The sequence below is a fragment of the Notothenia rossii genome (genome assembly GCF_949606895.1).
Source record: "Notothenia rossii genome assembly, chromosome: 5".
Classification (NCBI taxonomy): Eukaryota; Metazoa; Chordata; class Actinopteri; order Perciformes; family Nototheniidae; genus Notothenia; species Notothenia rossii.
The window spans coordinates 80,587,955-80,612,546 of NC_136903.1; the positions used below are offsets into that span (position 1 = coordinate 80,587,955).

General features: G+C 41.0%; 2 protein-coding genes across 4 annotated transcripts; one reads left to right on the plus strand and one right to left on the minus strand.

The window, feature by feature from the left end:
* Positions 1 to 24: 24 nt before the first annotated feature.
* evc (EvC ciliary complex subunit 1) lies at positions 25 to 7,525 on the minus strand. Of its 2 annotated transcripts, none has more exons than XM_079683071.1 (20): positions 7,172 to 7,525; positions 6,819 to 6,932; positions 6,523 to 6,609; positions 5,975 to 6,201; positions 5,787 to 5,871; positions 5,525 to 5,623; positions 5,296 to 5,424; positions 5,048 to 5,209; positions 4,726 to 4,942; positions 3,671 to 3,819; positions 3,484 to 3,582; positions 3,189 to 3,401; positions 2,590 to 2,699; positions 2,222 to 2,423; positions 1,864 to 2,088; positions 1,611 to 1,746; positions 1,226 to 1,328; positions 998 to 1,124; positions 791 to 887; positions 25 to 718 (listed from the first exon to the last, which is right to left on the minus strand). In XM_079683071.1, the coding sequence occupies exons 1-20, from the start codon at positions 7,214 to 7,216 to the stop codon at positions 573 to 575; spliced, it is 2,772 nt and encodes a 923-aa protein (XP_079539197.1). In that variant the 5' UTR covers positions 7,217 to 7,525; the 3' UTR covers positions 25 to 572. The 2 variants fall into 2 exon arrangements, with proteins under 2 accessions (XP_079539197.1, XP_079539196.1); XM_079683070.1 differs by having other exon boundaries at positions 7,037 to 7,525.
* Positions 7,526 to 7,787: 262 nt separating this feature from the next.
* LOC307040700 (limbin-like) lies at positions 7,788 to 24,572 on the plus strand. Of its 2 annotated transcripts, none has more exons than XM_079683817.1 (23): positions 7,788 to 8,316; positions 8,953 to 9,028; positions 9,476 to 9,657; positions 10,033 to 10,089; positions 11,260 to 11,437; positions 11,559 to 11,659; positions 11,807 to 11,872; positions 11,997 to 12,131; positions 12,425 to 12,564; positions 13,041 to 13,365; positions 14,593 to 14,832; positions 15,051 to 15,226; positions 15,561 to 15,720; positions 15,838 to 16,014; positions 16,128 to 16,441; positions 16,825 to 16,999; positions 18,590 to 18,733; positions 19,655 to 19,882; positions 20,024 to 20,247; positions 20,347 to 20,434; positions 20,587 to 20,762; positions 23,141 to 23,242; positions 23,479 to 24,572. In XM_079683817.1, the coding sequence occupies exons 1-23, from the start codon at positions 8,083 to 8,085 to the stop codon at positions 23,873 to 23,875; spliced, it is 4,095 nt and encodes a 1,364-aa protein (XP_079539943.1). In that variant the 5' UTR covers positions 7,788 to 8,082; the 3' UTR covers positions 23,876 to 24,572. The 2 variants fall into 2 exon arrangements, with proteins under 2 accessions (XP_079539943.1, XP_079539944.1); XM_079683818.1 differs by having other exon boundaries at positions 9,515 to 9,657.
* The last annotated feature ends 20 nt before the right edge of the window (positions 24,573 to 24,592 follow it).

A 24,592-nucleotide genomic window follows, 5' to 3' on the forward strand; every position in this document is an offset into this window, starting at 1 on the left:
GGAATAAGTAAACAAGATTAATAATGCATTCAAAAGAAAATCTACTTTTATATTTTAGTGCATTATTTGATGGTACAAACAAGAATATAAACTGAGTACAAATATAGTACATGTATAGTTTTTGACATGTGTGCACATCAACAATGGACACGATTTCAGCAACATACTTTAAGCACCCTTCTAGAAACATTTCAAATTAGACTGAACATTCAATAAGGTACAAATACCTCTTGCTTAAAAGGTACTGTTGACCCCGAACATACACATTTCCCCTTTAACCTGTAGAGCTATTTATCTAAAAGGTGTTGGTATTAGTTACCTAGTAATGTCACTTCCCTTGTGGTGCTCAAAGCCCCAAAAATATTTCTAGACTCATGACCCAGTTACTCAAGATAAACCACAGACTTTGTTGACCTTTATAAAAAAGGGCCTATTTTTTCCTAACATACTACAAATGCCAGTCATCGTGCAGAAGAAGGTAGCAACAGAACAGTAGTGGCATTATTACCAGCTAAGAGACACAAAAACATTACAAGACATTTACTATATGAATATGTAAAAATATTAAGGTTTCAGCTGAGATGAGATTCTCGTTCTCTTTTCTTCTTTGTTTTTTTTTTCACAGGAGCTACAACTGTTGGGGTCAGAGAAGGATTCAAGGCTGGATCTAAGGCTGGGTTCAGGGCCAGCAGGTCCAGTATAGCAGCACCCTGGTAACCTGTTGAGATATGACACCATGAAGGACAGGGATATACAGAATATGGACTATCTGAGCTAAAACGGGACTTACCAGTGTTGTCCTCTTCCCCGCTGGGTTCTGGGTCGGGGCTGCGGAGAGAGACTCGAGCCAAGGCTGCTAGCTCACTTATAAAGCTCTCTTCTGCATCCTAATGGATACAAAAACAAAGTGCTTACAAACAATGATTGCAAGATCGTTAATCAAGTCATAAACCTAATGTCCGACAGGGAAGTACAGAAGAAAAGGAACCATCTTAACCATGATCTGCATTTTGATTTTTTCCATGTTCTGGTCCTGGGCTACTTTCTTCCGCCTCAGTTCCTCATATATCATTTCCTGGTCCAGATCACACTGTTCCAGCACCTTCCTTTTGTGGAGTTCAACCCTGACACACAAGAAAACAAACAATTGTATTTGTATCTGATGTATTTAAGAGTAACACAATTGTGGAGGGAAGAAGATCAGTGTTGTGTGCGGTTGTTGCACCTCTGTTGAAACTCAGCAGAGGTGGGTTTCTTGCCCCAGTTCACTAGCTCTCTCAGCAAGGATCTGCTGAGCTGACTGCTGCTCTCTTGTTGCTCTTTCACCTCTGAAGAAACAGAATCAACACACAGTCAAATTTGTAACTTTTTGATCTACTCAAATGTGTATCCTTTGCTGTCTACTTAAATTACGTTGAGTAGGTTATATATAACAAGTCGAAAAGCAATCCAAATATTCTATCTTGTATTGCAAATATTTTCCCTGTGAGTGAAGCATCTACTACATGCATTTATTAAAAGATAAGGATTAAGGTTGCAGCTGTAACAAGATCAAACACTTTTTTAACACAAGTAAACATGTGTATGTGAGTTGTGATTGTTAATCTCACCTGGGTTGATGTTTGTCTGATCCTGCTGTAATTTGTTTATGATGTCTTGTAGGTGGGAATAGTAGCTCTGGACCAGTGCAGTGAGAGAGTCTTTGGTCACATACACGCTCTCCGAGGCAGTCTCTGTCAGGTGGCGCTAAGAGTGAAAAACATGTTCATAAACACAGGTAAGAAAACAATATCTGACTTGGAAAAACATATCTCCAGAAAAAAGTAAATAAAGTTTGATACTCATTTATTTCCCCAACCCTACCTTCAAGCCATCGTCCTGCTTCGGAGAGGCCTGCGTCTCAGAGGGCGAGTTCTCCATCATCTGTTGGATGGCGTGGCTGAGGGCGTTGCCTAGCACCAGCTGTGCATGGCTCTGTAGAAGCTCTGTCCCTGTTTCCAGTTCAGACAGGAACTCCTGCTGGAAGCTGTGGCCCACCAGCTGACGCTCTGGACCCAGATGCCTCTCTGCTAGGCTGGCACTGCTATTCTGTGATTGGTAGATGCAACAAACGTGTTCAATCTGCTGTTAATCTATTACTTTAGATAAATAAATGGACACATGCTTTATTTTGGAACGGTTATGAGGTGCCTTAAAGAATGTGTTCATCTTTTTCTCCCACCTTGAGGTCTGAATTGACACAGGACTGGCTTTTACTGGGATCTTCCATCAGCACAGCTCTGAAATCAGTCTGAGACAGTGCCTTCAGTTTGGACAGCCTCATCTCCTTCAGCATGTGCAGACAGAAGTGCCTGACTACAAAGTACCTCTGCACCGCAACCAACAGGTGCTCATGTTTCTTCTCTATCAACCTCCCCACGTAGCTGGGAAGAATATGGCATTGTATTATTTCAGAGTATGTCATAAAAATTGATTTCGATATTGTATAAGTGGATATGTCTGGGTTGTAATCTGATTTTAGTACATCAGGAACTCTTTTATGATCTTCATACTCTAAAACTACTTTGGACAGAGGTTTTCCAATCTCACCTGTTGAGTGTGTAGCTCTGTCTGGCCACCATGGCTCTGAGGATGGTCATCTGTTGCTCACTCAGATGTTTGAGGCAGGCCTGCACCAAAGCCATCTCCTCACTCCACGCCTACAGAGGAGTAGTTGCTTTGTTAGAAACAATGGAAAGCCCCTAGAAGGATTATACTTGCAATGATGTCAAGATATATGTGCACACCACCTATGGACAAACTGTGCTGCTGTCAGTAAAGCAGTAAAGGAAAGTCGATATTAGAATGGCTAATTACAAGCAAAAAGGGAGTGCCCTACATATCATACTTTTGGGAGCCATCTCAAACAATGGCTTAAGGCGAATGAAAACTGTGATCACTTATAACTTGACATGTAGTACAATGTAATCTGTCTTCTCTACTTGTGTAATGTTGATTTGTATATTCTGAAATTTAATGTTTCTGTTTTTGTTATCTGCCTAGGGACTACGAATGCAGGTAAGCTTTTTTTTTTATAACTCTAAAACAGAATCCCTATCAGATACAATAATGAATTGTACCTAGATCTAAGAGACAGAGTTTAAAAATGAACCTGCTTATAATCATTGATGGAGAAGCTGTCTGTGCACCTGTCCATCTCTCTCCAGCTGAGCCCTCATGTCCTCCAGCTGCAGCTTGGTAGTGGTCTCGGCCTGCTGCAGCTGCTCAGCCAGCTCCTGCTCCAGGTCCAACCACAGCCTCTGGCAGCGCTCAGCTGACACGTTTGACTGGGTAGCAACGGTGGTGAGAAAAATATCTTTGACTAGCTCTCCGATCTTTTTTGACCAAGAGGTACGGAGTTTCTAAAAAAACACAAAAACAAACATTAGAATAAAGCAAGTAAACAAAAGAATGCACACAAAAAGAAACTGCAGTATGTTTTACCTTCCAATAGTCACAGAGCGATTCAGCCACCCTGTTTTCCTGCTGCTGCTCCAAGTCAGAAATCTGCTGCCTGTGTTTCATCAGCAGCTCCAGGTACACCTGAAGGAAGGTTCAGGATCAGATTTAGATATCAGTGGGATCTAAAAGCAGATCTACATAGTGAGGTGTCAGAAGGAAATGTTGTGACCTTGGTGAGCTGCTGGATGTCTCCGTGAGGCTGATCCAGTTCCAGGGCGCGGCTCTTCTCCTTGATCTGGCTCCTCAAAAGCTTCTTCCTCTTTGACTCCATTCTGCTGCACTTCTCATTCACCAGCTCCTTTGTCTTCCTCGCGCACTCTTAACATAATACCATTTTTAATTTGAACCGAACTTCTCAAAAACAATTATAGTTGATAAAGCCAGTTAAAAGACTTTGGAATAAAATGTTCATAAAAACTGATTGTTCTTACAATATGAAAGATGTTGTTAGTGACAACATACTCAATATGAACTATTACCAAAACTTGTTTATATTGTTAAATTATTTGTGATTTGTATGCCTTCCAGGACCTATTTTGTGATTTTGTATACAGTGGAAAATAAACTCTATTTTCCTATGAAGGTTGTTAAATGCTTATGTTTAAAATAATACATAAGGTTTTCCTAATGATTAAAATATGTACATATTAACAAATATATTTCCACTTACCATTTTTACTTTGAGGGTCAAACTGCCGTTAGTAGTAATAAAAAACATCAAACATAAAAACTGAAGAGTAAAATCATCCAGAACATAAAGTATCTCGCCTAACTAATGTAAGCATTATATGCATTTTATTACACAATAAAATCCAAAACAACACAATGTCATAAGTGATATGTTGGAAGATAAAACCTGAGTCTGGGCTGCAAAGATATCCATGATATTGTATGCAGTCCTGGAAGAACCTGGCCTTATTTAGGAGCTAAAGAGGATTCCCAGAAAAGGGTCTATTTTGAGAGTCATTTAATTTAAAAAGTAGGCTAGACATTGTGCACTGATACCTGCCAGAACTAGTTGAGTATGTTGTAAGAAAATGTCACATATCAGTATTTGAACAAGTGCATCACTAACAAAATGTCTTTTTTTCAGTTTTGCATCACATTGATTTACCAACAATATGCTATCTATGAAATGCCTCCTGTCTATTGTCTTTTGACCTGATAGTACCTTGCAGTGAATTTGTTTCGATGACACTGAAACAATGTTTACTTGCATCTTACCCTCAGTGCACTGTTGAAGGCCTTCGGTCAGAGTGTCCTGAACCTCTGAAAGGATCTTTTCCATGTGGCTAAAGCTCAACATGTCGTCGCTCGTCAGCTGCTCCAGTGTTGTTGCTATCAAGCCCTGCCTCAGAGACACTTCCCTCTTCAACAAGGCAGGTTGGGATTGAATAAGCCCCGCCAGCTCCTCCCACCACATCAACTTCTGCTGGATCCTCTAAGAGAAGTGGAAAGCAACTTTCCCATTAGTACATTATGTTCCTGATATGAGGATGAGAAGCAGAATGAATGCTGTGCAAATCAATAGCTCGTATTGCATTACATTGAGATCCGCTTCTTGTGTGTTCACCAGGTGGTTCTCTACTAACAGAAGAGTCTTGATGAGAGAGAGAACCACTTCCTGTGCTTCATCTGGAGAGAAAATGCTGGTCTTCTTCAGCAGATGCTGGCCCAAGTCCTCCACCTGTCTGCTGAAACCTCTGGACTGTAAAGAGACACGGGCATTAGTTTTCCTATCAGAACAGTCATTGTAAATAAAGGTGGTTTAGCAGACTATCTCTTTGCTTTTACCACTTGCAGGCCACGTTCAAGAAGATCTTTTTGGGCTCTCTCTATTTCCTCCAAAGTACAGGGAGCATCGGTATCTTTCTCACTGTCATTGTGGCCTTTTGGCAACTGTTTCTTTAGCTCATTCAGTTCCTGAAATGACAGATAACAATATTTGTCATGGTGTATCTACAAGAGAAAGTATTTTAGTGTGTGTGTATGGATGTGTACGATACATTTGATTTGACTGTACCTTTTCTTGCATTTGAAGAATATTCTTGGAGAATTCAGCATCATTTTTGTCTTTTGGAAAGCGACTGCTGAACATTACTTTCAGCATTTGAAGAAACATCTATTTGCAGGATAAAAGAAACAAGGGAAATGTAACGCCCTTTTAACTTTTGCCTATTTAAAGAAATATGCATATATCATTAGTATAACTATACTGAATCAAGTTAAAAATACAACTACTATCTTTTTAACTATTTTATTAAGCCAAGATGAAAAAAACTCACAAGACATTTTTCTTCCTGAAGCTGGGAGCACTGTTGTTGTATATCCTGCAGGGCCAAACAGTAAAGGCTGATCCTGCCTTCAAAACTGGAGAGATAACAAATAGATATCCTCACATACAGCCAACTTTGGTTTGTGCAAACTAAGATTTACGGTTGAGGTTCAACATTTTAAGACTCCTGGTTCCTACCCTGGTTGTGTCAGTGTCTGAGGGTAGTGAGAGACCCTGATGAAGCTCTGGTTCTGCAGACTCTTGGGGACGAGCGAGGAGGAGATAAACTGACTGCTGTTGTCGTCGTTGTACTGCTCTTGGCTCAGAGAGTCTCCGTCAGTGGAGGAGGATGAGTCGTCGTTAGGCATTGCTGGCAACTTGGAGTGCTCATGCAATGATGGATTAGACGCTCCATCTGCTAAAGGCTGACAGATCCAGTGAAAGCTTGCAGGTAAGTGTTTAAGTTCAATACACAAACTAAATTGCAACACAATTGTTTCTACCTTACTTAACATTGGATTACTTTACAGTGTACAACCTACTCTTATTCTACCATTTATTTTGAACAGCACACATTTTGCTTTCTTGATTTAATATAATTTAGTATACTAAAGTCACAATACAACTTATACAGTTATTTGTGCATACAAAATAAAAATAAAATGATTGACCAATCACATGAGCCTTCAGTTCATTACTTTGTGTAAGGAGCAGAAAGTGTATGTCATCATTTATGATAGACTTACTCTGTATTTTTGATTGATGGGATAAACCACCTTTGCTCTTGATGCAAATGCAGCCACATCGCTCCTCACGGGTGGCTGTTTCTTTTCCTGGACAAAAAATAAACAGACTTATACTGTTAGTGGGAAGTTCATTGTTATGCATCACAAGTTGGTAACCCTGAAATAAGCATTAACAGAGTCCTGTGCCACACATCACCTAACATATGGCAGTCATGTTACATCAATTTAGCAGTTTATATTTCATGTAACTAGGAGTGTACAGCTATGCAAAGTAACAGTTGAACAGGGAAAAGTACTTTTTCCTTTGTGGTGCCACTTGGAGCCTCCTTCCTGCTGTTGCTGATACAGTCACCTTGGTTGTTTTCTAATTCTCCATCATCAGGTTCAAGCAGCCGCCTTGCATTGTGACCCTAATGGGATGATACACGACAATATGTTACGTTCAAGGGCGTAATATAATGTATAGATGATACCTGGTAAAGAAAAAGACTGGGTGTGTAGTGCATTTGATTACTTGTCTCGTCAACAGCAAGGGCTTCAGGCAGAAGACATATAAAAGAGCAGCAGCTAATATTCCCGAAAGCCCTCCACACACTGTCGCCACAGTTAACAGTCCAGTGTAGATGTGCAGCGACTCTGCGAAACTGACCAACCCATTATTGCTGCATCCCGCTATCACGTTCTGCTCTGTCATCTCTCATCAAACAGGGAAAACTAATGTAATGTTTGTTAGCATTTTGTCAACTTCACCCAGCTAACGTTATCAACTCATCTCGAAGAAAGTAGCATCTTGCTGTTCACGCCGAAGCTTCTTGCTCAAATAAGTTTTACACATTTTTTTTCTTTTAAAGGATTTCGATTTTGAAACAAATACAACCTACACTTTGGTACAAATTCTTCCAGTATAACTTATTTCCCCTAAAGACAAACTTAAATGTTGGCCAATGGTACAATGGTAACACGGAGATTTTAAGAGAAGGACAGAGCTGGCAGGAGGACAGGAGAGCTAGCTCACATTTGTCCGGAAAAAGATAAATTAGCCTTCAACATAAAAGCATAATAATGGCTTTTGGTAGAAAAAGCCCTTACGCAAATACAGGTTGATACTATTAATACTCACGGCGTTTAGGTGTGGTTTCTTGGCAGATTTATTTCTATATTTTAGTTGTTGAAAGTTTCAGTCTCCTCACGGGCTAGCCTACATTGTTTTATTTTGGAAAGCCTTAAGCGGAAACACATCTGTGTACGTTGTTATTAACGGGGCATTAGAAGTTGTCCGTTTTTTCCCAAATTTAGGAAATGTTTTCCGAAGTTGTGCAGCAACGGCGAATATGGACCTATTGTTGTGTAACTATTTAACAACTTTCATAGCATCTCCTGAAGTATTCGCACACAAGTGAGATGTTAATGATAGTTAGATTAGCTGCTACAACTGATGTTTCTCAAGAAAAAACGGTGGAAATGTTTGCATCGCGGATTTTATCAGGGGCAACATCCAGACACCCACCCAGCTAACTAGCTAGCGGCTCTCCTTGGGGAGAGTGGCACACCGACTTACGAATGCTTCAGGAACACTTTACCGTGAAGAGGATCACGATATGGTCATTTGTTCTGAATATCCAAGTTGTGTGTTTGTGTCCACCTTCTCTCTTCTCCCCTTGGTGTCACGATGTGATCCGGCGTGAGAATGTTTTGGGTTACAGTGCCAGACATCAGCTTGTAGGGTACAATACATCTCAGGAGGGATCATGGATCACAACACAACTACCCCCTCCTTTCTCTGACAAATGGGAGGTAAGTGGCTTTATTGTGACACTATCATATTGAAATATATATATTTATCATCTGATTTTCATTCGGATTGTACTTCTTTAATCCACTGTAGATGTTGTTTCTACAGAAATACTCTGTTACAAGTAAATGTCTTGTATTAAAAATGTTACTCAAGTAAAAGTACAAAAGTAGTGTCATCAAAATATAAGTACTCATTATGCAAATTGGCCCATTTCAGATGAATATATTATATGTTGTTTACTATAATTGCTCCAGGTGTAACTAAAGTCTTATTTAAGTGTTGCTTATATTTCTCATTATTAATCCAAATCTGCAAAGTAACTAAATGTATTAAAAATATGTAGTAAAAGAACACTATTTACCACTGAATTCTAGTGGGGTAGAAGCACAAAGTAGCAGACAATTGAAATATTTCTGTACTTAGTTAATTACTTTACACCACTGTATTATCGTGTCCCTTAACCTCAATTTAGCAATCAATATGTTGATGCAGTTGCCATTATGTAATCAGCCCTATAACAGATGTTGCTTTGAGGGGTACACTTGTCCATGCATGTCATTACGCTGTCATTCATATGTTAATGAACATGTTGAAATTAAATCAACATAACTGAATGTCCCCTTATCCATTGTCAGAGCCTCTCCTGTATCCATGTGATGCAACATGACCCCGGAGGGAAATCAGCAGAGCAGACATTGCTTAAGATGGATGGTTTGTTCCTTTCTCTCAATTCTATTCATCTAAAATACGGTCAAAAACAAAATGTGTATAAGTGTAAACGTCATTAGTCGGTACATCTGGCCTGTATTTTTCTAATGCTGTTCACATAGATGTTTTTTTTTTTATTGTTGCCTCTGTGTTTAGAGTCCTGTCTGTCTGTAACTTTGTATGGTATTGTTACCACTGATCAGGTCTCTCTTGAGAATTTGACCCTGTGTCTCATTGAGATTTTACCTGTATAACTAAAGGCTAAATAAAAAATAGAGTTAGGTCCATAATAGCTACTTTTAGGTTGAAAATGTAGTTATCTATTAGATAAAAAAAAACTTTGTTTACTATGTATGAATTTACTGTATCTACGTAGCTGCTTTTACTCATTTATTTTAAATGTTAGCCTTTGTAACTGGATGTTCAAACCCCCAATATTTAACCTGACAGATGCAATAGAAATCAATGGACGCTTGGTGTCTTCTGCAGAGGGGCCGCTCTCTTCTTCAGCGTCCTCTGGTCTATGGGGACGGCCTCTTTACACGCCACTCTCCTACCTGTCAAAGATCTTGCCCCTCAGGAACCGCAGAAGCACACTCACCAGATATAACTCGGGCCTCACTCTGCCTCAGGTGTGTTTCTATAAGGTGCTTGCATCCCTTCAGTCATTGTACACAGTCATTGAATTGCATTTTCACTTATTTAGTATGCAGGGCACCTTTTCATGTATTTCAGTTTGATGTCAAACCTGTAATGTGTATTGTTTTGTCATTGAACAAGTGAGTTGTCCATCAGTCATTTCTTCCCTTTGTTTTTGCTTTTTTTCATATTGGGTTCTGACTGTTTAAAAATAAGAATTTATGAAATTCATACACATACCAGACAAACTGACATCATTGCTTAATATTACATCATTCACATATTTTGTAACTTTACTTTACATGACACGAAGAAAAATTATTATGTTGGGAGAAACTAATCATACCTTGTGTTGAATGTTTCCGCAGATTCAGAGTGTGGCACCTCCATCCTCATATGAGGTCAAGTTTCACAAGTGTGCACAGGTACGTCACACAATTGTTTAATCCAGCCCTTTATACTATCAGCATTTAAATCCCAAATATCCTACTGGACCAATTTTAAACTGCACATAAACATAGAAGAATAGACAAGTTTACGCGCCAAAACACGGGTAGCGCCATAACCCTACACAAATGCACTTCATTTCCGCCGGAAGTCTTTTGCACAGCGTCTGTCGGTGTAAACCGATGTAAACAGTCAGACGGGCACTGGTGTAAACACAGCGATTTCGATGCTAACAGTGATGCTAGCTTGGGAACACGATTCTACTTCTTTGACTGGAGATGGCGTTACTCTCCCCCACCCGAATTCAGTGCAAAACTGGGAGGATAACATGACGACGTGGCCCAGCATAAAACCAAAATAAACTGCCTTATTTAGGTCATGCCCACAGGAGCCAACAGTTGTCTGTTGTTTACATAATGCACAATTTACATGATCTCTTTATGCTGTGCAATATATCATATGTGCCTGTACTGTTTGAGTGAAAATAAAGTTTGATGTAATTTAATTTCATTATTGCACTGTTATTGCATTATTGCATTTCATATGTTCCTTAGAGTGCTACAATTTCTTTTAACACAGTTCATCATTCATATTAAGCTCATACTGTACATAAATAACACTGAATGAATTAATTGTTTAGAGGAAACTAAAGAAATGGCTTCAACAAGAAAGATCACATGTTTAATCCTAACAGGTATTACAAATTAAAATATAAAAGCAGCCCACACAATTACATCACTATGAAAATATTCATATATAATATTAAAAAATACAATGCATGCAGTATTTGTTGTGTTTATCTGTATTTAATGAACAACATGGCTGGGTGCTGGGTGCTGGTTTGTGGTCGTAGCACTCTCTATCTAACCACTCGTTCAGGTGCTTTCTCGAGTGATTGCAACCAACTACCGCACACGTAGTTCCCGAACCACTTTTCTTCATGTTGTAATTGTTATATCCTCTTTGTCTCTGCGATATCAGTGCTTTGTCGGCACAACGGAGCTAGCTAGCAAAACAAACCCAGTCCGCCAAAACGGAAGTGCATTGCATCGAAGGGAGGAGTTCAGGATGTAGAGCGGAAACGGCTCAATAACTTGTGTATAGAAGACTGTTCAGTCACTCTCCCTGCTTGATCATGTGTCCCCCAGGTGAAGCTGGACGCTGACCCTCCTCAGCTGACTTTCTTCCTGCTGGTTGACAACAAGGATGGCACCGACCTGTCTCAGGTGACTATTCGGGACTCCATCTCTGGAATAGTGCCCCTAAAATCTGAAGGCAGGGTGGTGGAAAGAGGCTACCAGGAGTTTTCCATTGATTCACTGTCTGGTATGTCTTGGAGTCAATTTCTTTTGAAAGATGATTGTATTGATTTGACCTTTTTAAAAATGTAAAATATTTGAATGTTCTGCTTCCACAATACATAACATAAGATTGATTTGAACTTTAGCTGGATCCAAAGTTGTTGTCAACTATACCGCTCACATAAGGAGTCATAAGACTGAAGTCCTGGACCTTCCAGCTTTTCTCACCTTCTCTAACGTCTCACAGGTATTTTTTATCTTCTACTTGTTTCTGCTCTTTCCAACACAAAAAGCAATCCCCCAACTGTTTTAATTTCACCATGTCAGCAACTGCCTATCACTCCTGTACATGTTCTCTCTTCTAAACCAGAGTAATGTTTTCTTCAATCTACAGAATGATGTCAGTATGTTTGGTCCAATAAGAGCTAATGTAACGTTGAGAGTGAATTCCACCGACAGGGTAAGCTCCTTAACTGGAAACACGCTTGACTGCAGCTTCAAGCATTGCATGTTTTGTTCCTGCTTTCTGATTTGTGTTTACTAAATGGATTTGATGAAAATTCTGTTTTTGCTTCCAATTTCAGATTTATCTTAACCATGGGGTCCATTTTGCTGGATTTGTTGTTGGGTTCTTTGTCACGCTGGTGCTGCTGTCGCTAGGGTTTCTAGTCATGAACCTGATCGGCCTCAGATCCAGGCTGAACCTTCTCCGGCAAAGGGTATCACAAATGTTATTTCTAATCCTAATAACTGCTAATTAAACCTAAGTACCTTTTTAATTACGTATGCTATATTGTTGTGTTTGTACATTTCAAAAAGGTGTTGTGATGTTTCTATTAAAAGGATTTATTTAGTTGACAATTTTGTTTCGTTGACCAACTTTTTCAACATAATGTCTAATTATAGTTAACTGTTTTTTCAAATTAACGTCAGTATATGTTGCTCATTTTTTAAAGTTCTATGAATTACGTCAGTCATTTGTTAATATATTGCATATATCATCTTACTTTAGAGAAACAGGCGTGATTCTGTCCCAGAGTATGCACACTGCAACATGAGTGAGACCATAAAAGATGAGGCCGCATTTGAAGACAAGATGGTGGACACGATGGTGCTGGAAGATCCCCAGAACATGTACCAGGCTTTGGAGAAGTGAGTAAACTAACAAGGAGGGAATTTACCATCTTTTCATCGTGCTTGAGACCCTATAGTATAATGGATCTAAAAAGAACAACATTATCGGCAAGTGAAAGAAATGGGACAATCACTGCTTGAAAACAGGATATTATGTATTAAACGGATGTTGGGAGTGTTCTACTTTATGTTATTCATTAAGTAAAACATGTAAGTTGCATTAATGCAGTTATTTTACTTGCCTTTTACAATGAGTTGTGATGGTGTTGCTTAGAAGAAACTATACTTGTGCTTTATAAGGCTTTGCAATAAGCTACTTTTTCACCTAAATCAGTAATCGTAATAACATTTAATTCTCTCACATATTATGATGTTTTCTAATACAACATTTTTAATGTCTTTCTTACCTATCAGCTCCACTGATACAATGAGCCTTTAATGATGCATCCAACTTAAATCCCATCAAGTTTTCTCTGCATTTGATCCCGTTTTAGCCTTGAAATGTCCACGCTGCTGCATGCCACCAAAAACCTGGAGGCCACCCGGATTCAGATCTATAAGGATGTGATGTCTTCCCTGCTGGGCGACCTGCGCTCCCGGGGCCATGCCAGCACCCAGGCCCAGCAGAGGCTCCTGAGTGTGCTCCACGGACAGATGCTGGGTATGGAGGGCCGGCTGAAGGAGGAGCGAGGGGCCCGCCTGGCAGCTCTGAATGGCCGGTGTAACCTGGAGAGTCGGGAAGAAATGGAAGCAGAGCATCGCAGAGAGGCTGCTGAGAAGAACCAGGCCGAGCTGCTGTGTCAACATGCAGACCAACAGGTGAGCCAAAAGTGGTTTGGTAGTAGGGATGCCAGCGATTATTCGAATATTCGTTACAGTCTCCATAATCGAAAAAAAAAATTAAATTCGATTTTATTTATATATATTTTTTTTAATTATTATTTATGTTTTTTTTTTTTTCCTGGCTTAGTTTCAAACAAAATATAGACAAATGCTAATAATAGTAATAGTATTAATAATTGTAAATGGCCATTGGTCACAACACCAGTTTGTTTTACTGTAAACTTGGAGGAAGCCAGCAGCGGACTACGCCCCCCTGTCCCCCCCCCCCCCGTCACATGTGCGATTGATTTATTGGAGTGAGAACACAACTAAAGATGAACAAAGGAAAGAAGAGTTCCTCGTGGAACTACTTCAAACTGCCAAGTGCAAATGAGGTCAAATGCAAGATATTTTTTTCTCGCGGGGGGGGGGGGGGGGGGGCGTGTGCAGCGGGCGTCGAATAATCGATTATTATTCGCCAGGGCTGTCCGATTTTCGATTTTGATCATGGTCAGTTTCTCGCATCCCTATTTGGTAAGGAATCCTGTGTATAACTTTCATCACTGTTACTTAAAGAGGGCTTTCTGAACCGGGCAAAGCTAGTGTTATGTCTGCCGGATTTGGCACCCCTTCTGTCATTTTGGCCTGGACGGTCATAATCTCTCCAGAATCACACTGGTGTTAGTTGATCCCCTCTAGTTTAAGCAAACAAAAGCATTTAACTCTGGATTCATGGTGTATGAAATGGCCGTCTGTGTAGTTTATTGATGGCATTCCGTTGGATTTGACGTCATCTGAACAGGACATCGCACGCTCACTGCTTGATAGTGCGCGGAGGTCCGTTTACACCGGTTGTTAAACATCGTTATGGGGGAATGCAAGTTTGCGTCCAAATGGTTGGAAGATAAGGAGGAAGGACAATCAATACTGTATATAGTCAATGTGTCGCCATATTAACCGGTTAAAACTCGAAGTGGCGATGAGGTCTTAAAACGTATGGAAAGGGTCTTAAAAAAGGTCTTAAAAGTACTACATTTGACTTCAGGATTCCCGCATATACCCTGTGGTGTTGTGGCTGCCAGATTTGGCACCCCCTCTGTAACTTTGGCCAGGACGGTCTTAATCTCACTAAAATCACACTCTAGTTTACTCGAACAAAAGCAATTTACTCTGAGCCCATCAGGTGAAATATTAACTGTAAACCTCTTTCTGTCATGTAACTAGGAGCTCCTGCACTGCAGTGTCCTCCTGGAGAAGCTGCACAAGCTGAGTCAGAGTCAGCTCCAGCGCATCCTGTTGGTCCGTCATGAGGAAGCCTCGGGGAGGCTCCAGAGGCAGATCATCGAGTGGCGCCGGGTGGAGCTGCACAAGATTTTCTCAGAGGAACTGGAGGAGGCCACCAGGATGGGGGAGCTGGAGAAGAGCACGGCCAAGAGTCTTCAGCACGATTACTTCGCCTGTCAAGTAAGCAACCAAAATGTTTTTGAAAAATATTAGAATTGACATAATTATGTTGGTTTAGTTTGAGCTTTAGACATTCAAAATGGATTCCTGTAAACATGGCAAACAAACCATGATGAAGAACTTTTGCCATTTTAGATTTTCCTTATTCTTTGCTTCCTTTCAGCCGTATAATTAAAACACATAATCAGACATATCCTTACTTCTTTTTTCTTTCTCAGGATCAGCTTGAGGAGATGCTGGATGTGGTCCTTGCCAACCACCGCTTTGTGCTCGCTGAACGCAACGCACAGAGGAGGTTCTTGGTGCACAGCCTTCACAGCCTCAACAGCCTGATTTCTGACAGCTTCTCCAGCACCTCCAGCAACCTGGACCGCTGGTTCACTCACATCAGGAGGTCGGTGCCCATATTGGTTAGAAGTGATGATCATTTCACAAAGCTAAATTATAAACCTGGCCAAGTTAGCTTTTATTCCAGGTTAATGTACATTTTGAGAATTGTATCTGAAGTGCATATATTTGTGTTTCAAAGTATATAATAGAAGAAAAAAAATTGGGTGAACACACTTGCAAGACAACATTTGATGAGTACGCTTGACTGAAGGTTGTTTTATTGACTTATTGCTTTTATTTATAGTACTGATAATAGACTGGAAATGGGGATATGCAGCAGGTAGGATTCACCCTGGGGTTGTGTTTTTGAACCCGGCATGCTTTCCTCTCTCCACCAGAGGGAGCCTCATGTCTGCCGAGCAGTTCGATCAGCTGCAGGAGAAAACACAGAAAGAGCTGCTGATGGTGAGGCAGAGACTGGATGAGTCTCTGAGCCAAGAGACGGGGGCCATGCGCTGTGGACTGATCAAGAAGAGGCGGGAGCTCATCTCTGACATGGTGAGGAGAACATGCGTTTGTTGGATTTTTAAGCAAACACCCTATTGGAATGTGTATTGATAGCTCAAAACCTGTTCATTGCATACTTTCTTTAATCCTGCTCCCTGCTCTCTGCAGCTCCGGGTCCACAAACAGAGACAGAAGGACCTGTCGGGGCTGTCCAAGGGTCTGGAGGGACGGATAGATGTAGCTCAGCACCTGCACTGTTGGAGGAACTTACTAACAGCTCACAGTTTGGAGCTAGCTGAGCTCATCAACAACCTGGATGAAGAGGCTGCTGCAGACATCCGCAAGGTGCCAATCTAACATTTCACATTCACCACCTTATCACTGAAAGATATAAAAGAAAGACATATGAACATGCCACTTAGTTTGATTTACTCTCTGTCTTGATCCTCGTTCTCTAGGTGACCATGCGTGTGATTCAGGGTGCCATAACAGAACTCAAAGCCATCCAGCCCTGGGCAGCCCAGGCCCTGCTGACGCTCCTGCCTCCAGGGGCCCAGCGCTCCCTGCTGCAGCTGGACCCGGAGCCGGCGGGACCAGGGACTGCTCAGGGCCCAGGGGCGAGCGCTCTCCCCCAGGGCCAGGAGAGGCTGCACCAGGAAGGAAAGGCAGCGCTGCGCACCCTCAGCTGCAGCAGGGAGGCTCTGAGAGGAGCCATGGAGAGAGAGCTGCAGGAGCAGAGAGAGCTCCGGGCGCGCTGCAGAGCTTTCTTCAGGTCAGTGATGGCATGACATTGCTCAATACAATAGTTATTTGGGTGTTTTCCTATTGGCTGTGGACTTCTGGGAGTAGTTTATATAGAATGGAGACATAAATGAGCACTTTCTGGATAATATGACAGTCTTTAGACAATTTGAGGAATCAGATTATGGTTGTCTCTACAGCGAAAGGTTTAATATATTTGGATTGGATTCAAATTCAAAGGCTTTATTCCTATTTCCACAGTAGCTACAGTATGGTTTTGGCAATGCAAATCTTAAGTCCCAGGCTATAGCATTTTAAAAAAGCAATAGTTAAACCATATTGGAATGATGTTATCCTCCTCTCAACACAACCACGTTGTCTCATGGTCCTTCTTCTTATTTCCTTCTCTCCCAGTTGTTTGTGTTCGTCCCAGCTGACTCTGTCTGAAGATGACCGGCTCAGGATGAAACTAGAGTTTCAGAAGTGTCTGTCCGTGATGGACCGCTGCCTGGTGCTGCCCCACGCCGTCTCCAGAACCAAACTTCACAACGCTCTAGCAGCTTGGAGGAAGGAGGGCGAGCAACAAATGGTGAACACATACAATCACACATATCTGAATGAAGCTGTTGTGTTCCCAAAACCTGTGTGTGGTTTAGAATGTTTCTGACTTTGGCCAGTGCTATTGGTAATAGCCACTAAAATGTAACATTTGCTACACTTCTTTTGGTGTATAGTATTTCCATCAACAAGGGCTCGTTGTGTCCAATATATTTGATTGACATTTCTTGTGGAACACTGCTAATGCTATTGAAGTGAAAAATCTTAAGTATGAGTCTTGGTCCAAATTGTAAAGTAAATTCCCCTTTATAGTTTGGTGCTGACATTTTAAAATGATAAACGTATTAGTATAAAGCCATTGTTAGACAAAAGGAACAAAAGAGACATTGATCTAAACCACAAATCCCTTTAACAGAGTATTTCTATTTTAGTTTTACACACAAATTGTGACAAGAACAAGCAAAAAATCCCCATTTTCACGATACACAGATTATATGTTTGCACTATAGAGAACCGCAGTGACGCGTCCTAAAACCCGGAAGTAAACTCCTTCCGGTTCCTTCGTCAAAAACGCAATGCAATTTCTCAATAGGATTTTGGAAAGTAGCTCGAAGTAAGGTCTGTGGTTGACACGGATCACGTTTTGTTCAGCCGGATAATATCCACATGTCTACCCTACTTTTATAATTTTCTAATCATAAATCTAGTCGCCAGAAGCAAAATGCTAACGTTATGCTATAAACGAAGTACAGCAACTTCAGCGTCACGCCAACTTAAGAATCCATATTCAAACATACAGATTCTAAATGGTCCAAGTTGAAGCTTTGTTTGAACAGTTTGCAGGAGGCAGGTACTTGCTTTCAAGCAGAACAGGGCAAACAAACTTAGCGGGAGTGTTTTACGTGTTCGGTGTAATGATGTAAACCGGCCTCGACAACTTCTGTAGAGTTATTCAGCCACATGTTAACAATCTTCGTTTTTTCAGACCCGTAAGCTCTTCAAAAATCACCAGTGGGGTCACTGCTGATGTATTTAATGTCATAGAACAAAACGTGATATGTCCCTTCAATTTGTGTCAAACACAGACCTTATTTGGAGCTATTTTCCAAAATCCTATGGAGAAATCCCATTGCTTTTTGTCGAAGGAACCGGACGTGGTAAAAATGCTAACTTACTTCCGGGTTTTAGGACGCGTCACTGCGGTTCTCTATAATTAAGCATTATAGCTCAATTCTAAAGATTAAAATGTGATTCTCTTATAATGTGTCCTTCTCCTGGGAAAGCATCTCTATGCCCACCTCTTTTACTCTGTGCTAACTTATGGTCTTTGTTTTACATTTCATCATGAAACGATTCTAAAGCCCAGATGTAGTCAACTACAGCAGCTGCAGGATATAACGGTGCATTTAATGTTTTCAAATAAGTATGGAATGGAGAATGGCGACCGCCAGTGAAAACCACGCTGCCATCAGCCTCAGTTGTGTGGCCGCTGGATGGGTGCATTATAATTTAGAAATAATACGGGCTCCGCAGGGTGGTTCGATTTCTAATTGCATCATATCTGCATGTTTGGAGTCATTTTCGGTTCCAAAACAACTTATGGACATTGTGGTTTCTGCAGACAAATATGCAATCCAAGGGGAAAACCAACGATGCCAGACCAAAAACAGACACCTCTGACCTGCTGCTTTTCCAGAGAAGGCTGGAGGACAGGATCCAACTGTGTGAGAAGGAGAAGGAGACGGAGAGAGGCCTCATGGATGGGGTAAGGCTGTGAAATTAACTTTTACTATAAGTTATTGTTAAGTCTAGTAAGTTACTGAAAGAAGTGTAATACAGCTAGGGGGGGGGGGGGCAGTTTATTGGTGCCATTATTGGTCAAGAAAATGTATAATAACATTTCAGCATATTAAAGTTAAAGAGGTACCCCAGGGTGGGTAGTTCCTGTAAAAAGGAAAAAATTCTGCCAAGAGAAATACAACATTCATCCTGCAGGTCTCCTCTCTCAACTTTCTGTCGTTCTTAAGCTCCGCCTACCTGACTGGCATCGGCAGTTCGCTTTCTTTATACAATAACCTGTACTAGTCATTTATTTTAAACATCATCCATATCAAGATTGTGATCACGATGCTTTGATATTGAGGCGATTCTATGAGAATAATAACATGCTGTGATAAGAGGCTCTAACTAGCTACAATATTGGTTGCAAATCTTTGGTCACGGTTAGCAGGACGCTAAATTATTAGAAAAATATTCTTGTCAGATTTATTCTTTTGACAAGTATAAAGCCATCTTTCTTTTTGGGTTGCTTTGTAGTGACAGCTGTAGAAATAGAAACTTCTGATTTAGTATATTCAGCAGTTTAATCAGGCTTTTACCATCCGAAGGGACTTGCAAACACACCTCCATTTGTAGAACAGATGATAAAAAATGCCTTCAAAATGTGTCTCTGATTAGTCTCCGAGAACAGGTTCATCAGTCACATTTTCTAGTATTTCTGCCTAATGTCACCTAAAATAAACGACTTGGCTTTAAGCAATAATAAACCCTAAGATAATTGGTAGCAGCAAATATGTTCCTTCAAGTTAATGACAGTCTGTGTTGATCCTATATGCCTATCCTGCACACAAGGTGGGTGGTAAGTTTATAACAGATGACTGAAATACATTCATTCTCATTTTGCCAGGTGACGGAGGAGATGCGTAAAGAGAGAGAGGATGACCTGCGCTCTCAGGGCGACAGCTTGGCGATGCAGATGGCTACCATCCACTACCAGAAGGCTGAGCGGAGGACCAAGGTCCTGGAAACCTCCAGAGCAATGCTCACTCTGCACAGCCTGCTGATACAGCAGCTCCGAGACAGGAAGAGCCTGGAGAGACAAGACATGGCCCAGAGTATAAACAACCACTGCATGGCAAGTCAACCTCTGCGCTGAAGCATTGCATCTTGGGTGGGACGCTCATGGAGATGTAAAAGGGTTCAAATGAATGTTTCATCTGAGACTGTAACGTTCTCATTATAGATCTTAATTAGTGTCATTTGACCCTTGCTACAGGGCCTGGAGGAAGCAGAACAGCAGCTTCAAAAGGAAGTAAAGGTGCTGGACGGCCTGCAAATGTCTTCCTCCAGAGTCCCAACGCAGAGAGAAGACCCTGATGAGGGAGAGGGGGAAAGTGAGGAGGAGAGGATGTTTCGAGTGCAGCGGGATTGCAGGATGACGTTCATCCTCCAGGGGGCGCTGTACAAAAGCGATCAGGTCCTCGCGCTGTTGGCTGAGAGGTGAGCTGTCATGTCTGAGTTATCTCAAGAGAAATAAGGAATTTCGTGGGTTGACACAGGCGGTTAATTCTCAGTGTTGAAACTCTCTGGTGATTTCAGATTGCAGGAAATGACTGGCAACAACCAAGCCATGGAAGATTTAAAAGAGCAAATGGAGCTCAGGAGACTTTATGCAAACTGTGATCAGGTCTGAATTTATTTTTGCCAATGTTATATGCAACAACAAAATCAACAGCATGGAAAAACCCAGGGATACACTAACTTCTGTGTGCAGGTCAAAGGAAGGAGAGGGGAAAGGGTATTTAATGTGGCTCTGTGCCATGCTCCTCTTCCTCTCAGGATCTGGAGTTTGCGTCGGGGCTGGTTCGGCAGAGTCAGGTGTCTGCGGAGGTTCTCCTGGAGGCCCTGCGCCTCCTCCTGCCCACCCTGCCTGAGAGCGAACTCCTCTCCATCACCGACGCCCTCTGCCCCAAACAGCACCCGGGCTCATCTTCTGCAGAGCAGGAGCACTCGGGGTAAGGAACAGGTCAAGGATCTGTCTACTGGCAAACATTCTGCTCATTTATATTGTGCAGGGTCAGCTAGGGTTAATGTGCTTGACTTGATGAGATGTGAATGACAGTTGATAGTTATTAAGCCTTAGGGGAGAAGTTGTGTTGATCGTGTGCATGAAATGTGTCTGTCCACCGCAAATCTTGGATATTACTGGGGCCTAAAATATTGTATGGGCTTATTTATAACTTTGATCCACCATTTTTTTTAAACAATATTTTATTAGCTGTTTTATATTGTCGTTGTCTGACTTCTCACTACCTTTAACCAGCCAAAGTGATCAACAAACTGCTTCCAAAGCAAAAGGCATTTCCATACAGGCTAAAAACAAACCCAATCTAGTCTTTTGAAGGGATGCGTTTTGGCCTTTGATTGCTCAAAATCTGACATCCATTCAAAAGTGTGGTCTCATTTTGAACCGAAGCATCGGCCCATTAATTTCTTTCCCAGTATGTTATGATACTAAAGTTAGCCAGGATGAGCTCAGGGATCCCTCCTCTGTTGCTCTCCCTGAGGTTTCTCCCATTTTTCCCTTTAAACTGTGGGTTTTCTCTGGAAGTTTTTCCTTGTACGATGTGAGGGTCTAAGGACAGAGGGTGTCGTATTGTCATACTGATATTCTGTACAAACTGTGAAGTCCACTGAGACAAATGTAACATTTGTGATATTGGGCTATATAAATAAACGTTGATTGATTGATGTGAGAAGGAGAAATCCCTTCTTTGGTTATCTTGGGGGCCATCATGACTGCAAGGGAGCTGGGTGGGACGATTGAGTGAGATTCAACTCTGTTTGGGAGGAGTGAGGGAGATCTAAGATAGAATAAAGATTACCCAGCATCAGACAAAAGTCTTTCTGGCTCTACTCGGCTTGCAAACAGAGTTTAGTCACAAACTAATGTGTGTAAAGCTTGCACTACTCCATGATGTGTTTTCTCCTCCCCTCTCCTTTTTACAGGGAAAAAAGAATAGAATACATTGAATCAAATAGTTCCAACAATAGTGAATACCCCTTTTCCTTAAGTAAACAACCATAGTCTCAGAGATTCCAATTCTGTGGTTTAGAAAAACATGGGAGTGAAGTCAGTTATGAAATAAAAGCAGCGTTCAAACACAGCTGGTCGAAACCAGCCCATCTCTAAGCATTGTTTGAAATGTGAAAACTGATCAGCAAGGGTCACTTTCTCTGATCCAACATTGTTGAGATAAATGATTAAACTCATCTTTCAATATAACTGTCTTCCTGAATCACTAATGTCGGCCTCCGCTGCGTTTGGATTACTTTTCTGATGAGAAATGTGTCATGCATGAGGGTCGGAGTGGTCTGGCCAAAGGACAAGGGGATGAACAATAGGTCTTTTGTATCTGCTTTTTGTTGGCAGCATAGAGTTGAATGGTTCTTTACAACTGTTTTAAATCCTGCTAATGGGAAACAGGGAAACCGCTATGTGTCTGTTTCTGCAGAAACACGACCTTCTCCCTTTTTTATTTCCTTTGACTCAACATCTATCCCCAATAAGCTCCCCCATTCAAATGGCTGGCATATCTCTCTTGCTATTTCCGTACTTGTTCAACTTTACCAAGCACATTTTTTACATAAAAGTAATAACTCCCAAATGACCCATCACAATCATTTAAAATGTGTCAGTGCTTTCAGATGTGTGTCTGCAGCATCTAGTCAAACACCATAACCATATCATCATTGGATTGTCCTCTATTAGCTCGATTGATGACTACAAATGTACTTATCAATGTTGCTAGGGTGGCGTGTGGCATAGTGGACTAGTGCGTTGGTGTTGGGATCAGGGTTCAAACCCCACTGCAGTCAGCATGTCGTTGTGTCCCTGAGACACTTCACCCCAAATTGCTCCTGTGGGGATTGTCCACAGGATTGAGTATATAAGTTGCTTTGGATAAAAGCGTCTAACAAGTAACATGTAATGTATTGCTTTAATGAGCATTGTAATCAGGTGATAGATGCTGTACTTTTACGGCCAGTACTAGAATTTCACAGACATGCTAATGCATTATGATTCTCTGTTTACCTTTTTGGATTCAATCTGCAATATTAAATCCTCTAATGAAGAATGGCCTTGTGACACTCTACAGTTGGAATGATCTGTGCTTATTAAATAATTTGACAGGCTTCACATGATGTACCCTACTATGAAAGAGATAAATATGTTATCTTTTAATTTAATGGAAAAGATCACAGAGCTCTGCCTCCAAGCCAATAAGAAGTTATTACACCGTATCAGAATTTCTTATCAAAGCCGAACATTGTCTGCAGAGATCGTATCGCAGTTACGGGTTTTATAATATATTGATGACTTCTTGACCAGGTGTGCCGGGGGGGTGAACAGAGTTCTTCCTGTCAAACTGAGGGAAGAAGTGGTGCATACAAATATGCCAACTATGCCAAGCTGCACTGTGGAAAGAGAGAGGTGAGTTCACCTCATGTCTATGTTTTGCAACGAGCTGTTATATAAAGACTTTATTTAACAACATCATTAGGACTCATTTTTTATTTCAGTGATCAGCCACATCATAAAATATCCTTTATTGATGTATCATGTGCCTTCGCTCAGTTACATGGCTGTGCTGCAGTGACCACATACATGAGGTAAGCACTTCAACACTCCCACTCACAACAGCTCCTTTGTCCTCCAAATGTTCACAGACTCCTGGAAAAGAGGCAACGTTTGATGGAAAAACTGCTCCCCAGATCTCCTCTCCTGGCTCCAAGAGATGTTGCACCACTGCTGGTTGGAGAGGAAGGAAAGGAGGACACTCGTACTAAAGCACAACGTCCAATTGATAAATCAACCGTGACTGAAAACACAGTTAGTAAGCCGCTAAATGACACTGCAAAAGAAACATTACAAAGCACAGCAGAGGAATACATGATGCCAGCGTCTGCCAGCTCAGTGCTGGGCGTCCACGCTACAGGAGAGAGGCTGTTTGTGTTCAGGGACCCGCCTGAACCATGTGACATTGTAGGGGCTCCTAAAAGAAAAAAGAAAAGGAACTTTCTTAATCTGAAGAAAGGCTCTGTGGCTCCGACACACCTACCTTGAGTCTGAAAAACATTGTCGTCCACAAGATTTTCTATGATGATGGTACTATATCATGGTATATAATGCTGACATCTCAAATAAATCAATAGTTGTGCTGTTTAGCTAAACTTTCTCTGTGCCTTTTTAGAAATGTTCATTGCATGGTGGTTGTGGTTGAACAGTTTATTATTACCTCAGCCAAAGAATTTGTGTTTTTAGTTTTTTACTGGCAGCAGGATGATGATAAATCTACTGCCCAAATGTTAACGAAACTTGATGGCCGCTTGTAGCATATGCTGAGGAAAAACCTATAACATTTTGGAAGGGATTTGCCAATAGGTGTATTTCTGCTTTGCCAAAGTACCCTTCTGGATTTTACATTATGTTTGTATACAGGTTACAATTGTCTCTTGAATGTACATCTTTTAAATTGTCCACAAAAGTTTGGACTCTTTTTACTGAAAAGGTTACAGTATACAAATGTGTTTTCATTAATGTGTACTGTATTCACATTAAAAAGTGTTTTTATTGATGTTCAAAACTCCAGATATCTGACACTTTTTCTTGTTTGAAGTGAGAATTGTATGCCTTGATTCAAGATGTACAGAATAATTAAATGTATCCAAATTCCAAGTTATTTCATGTGCATCAGCGTCAATGTATTTTTTTTTTTAAATAAACACGTGTATCTTCCTCTTAATGACCTTTACAACACAAATCAAGGCTGGAGGTTCATCC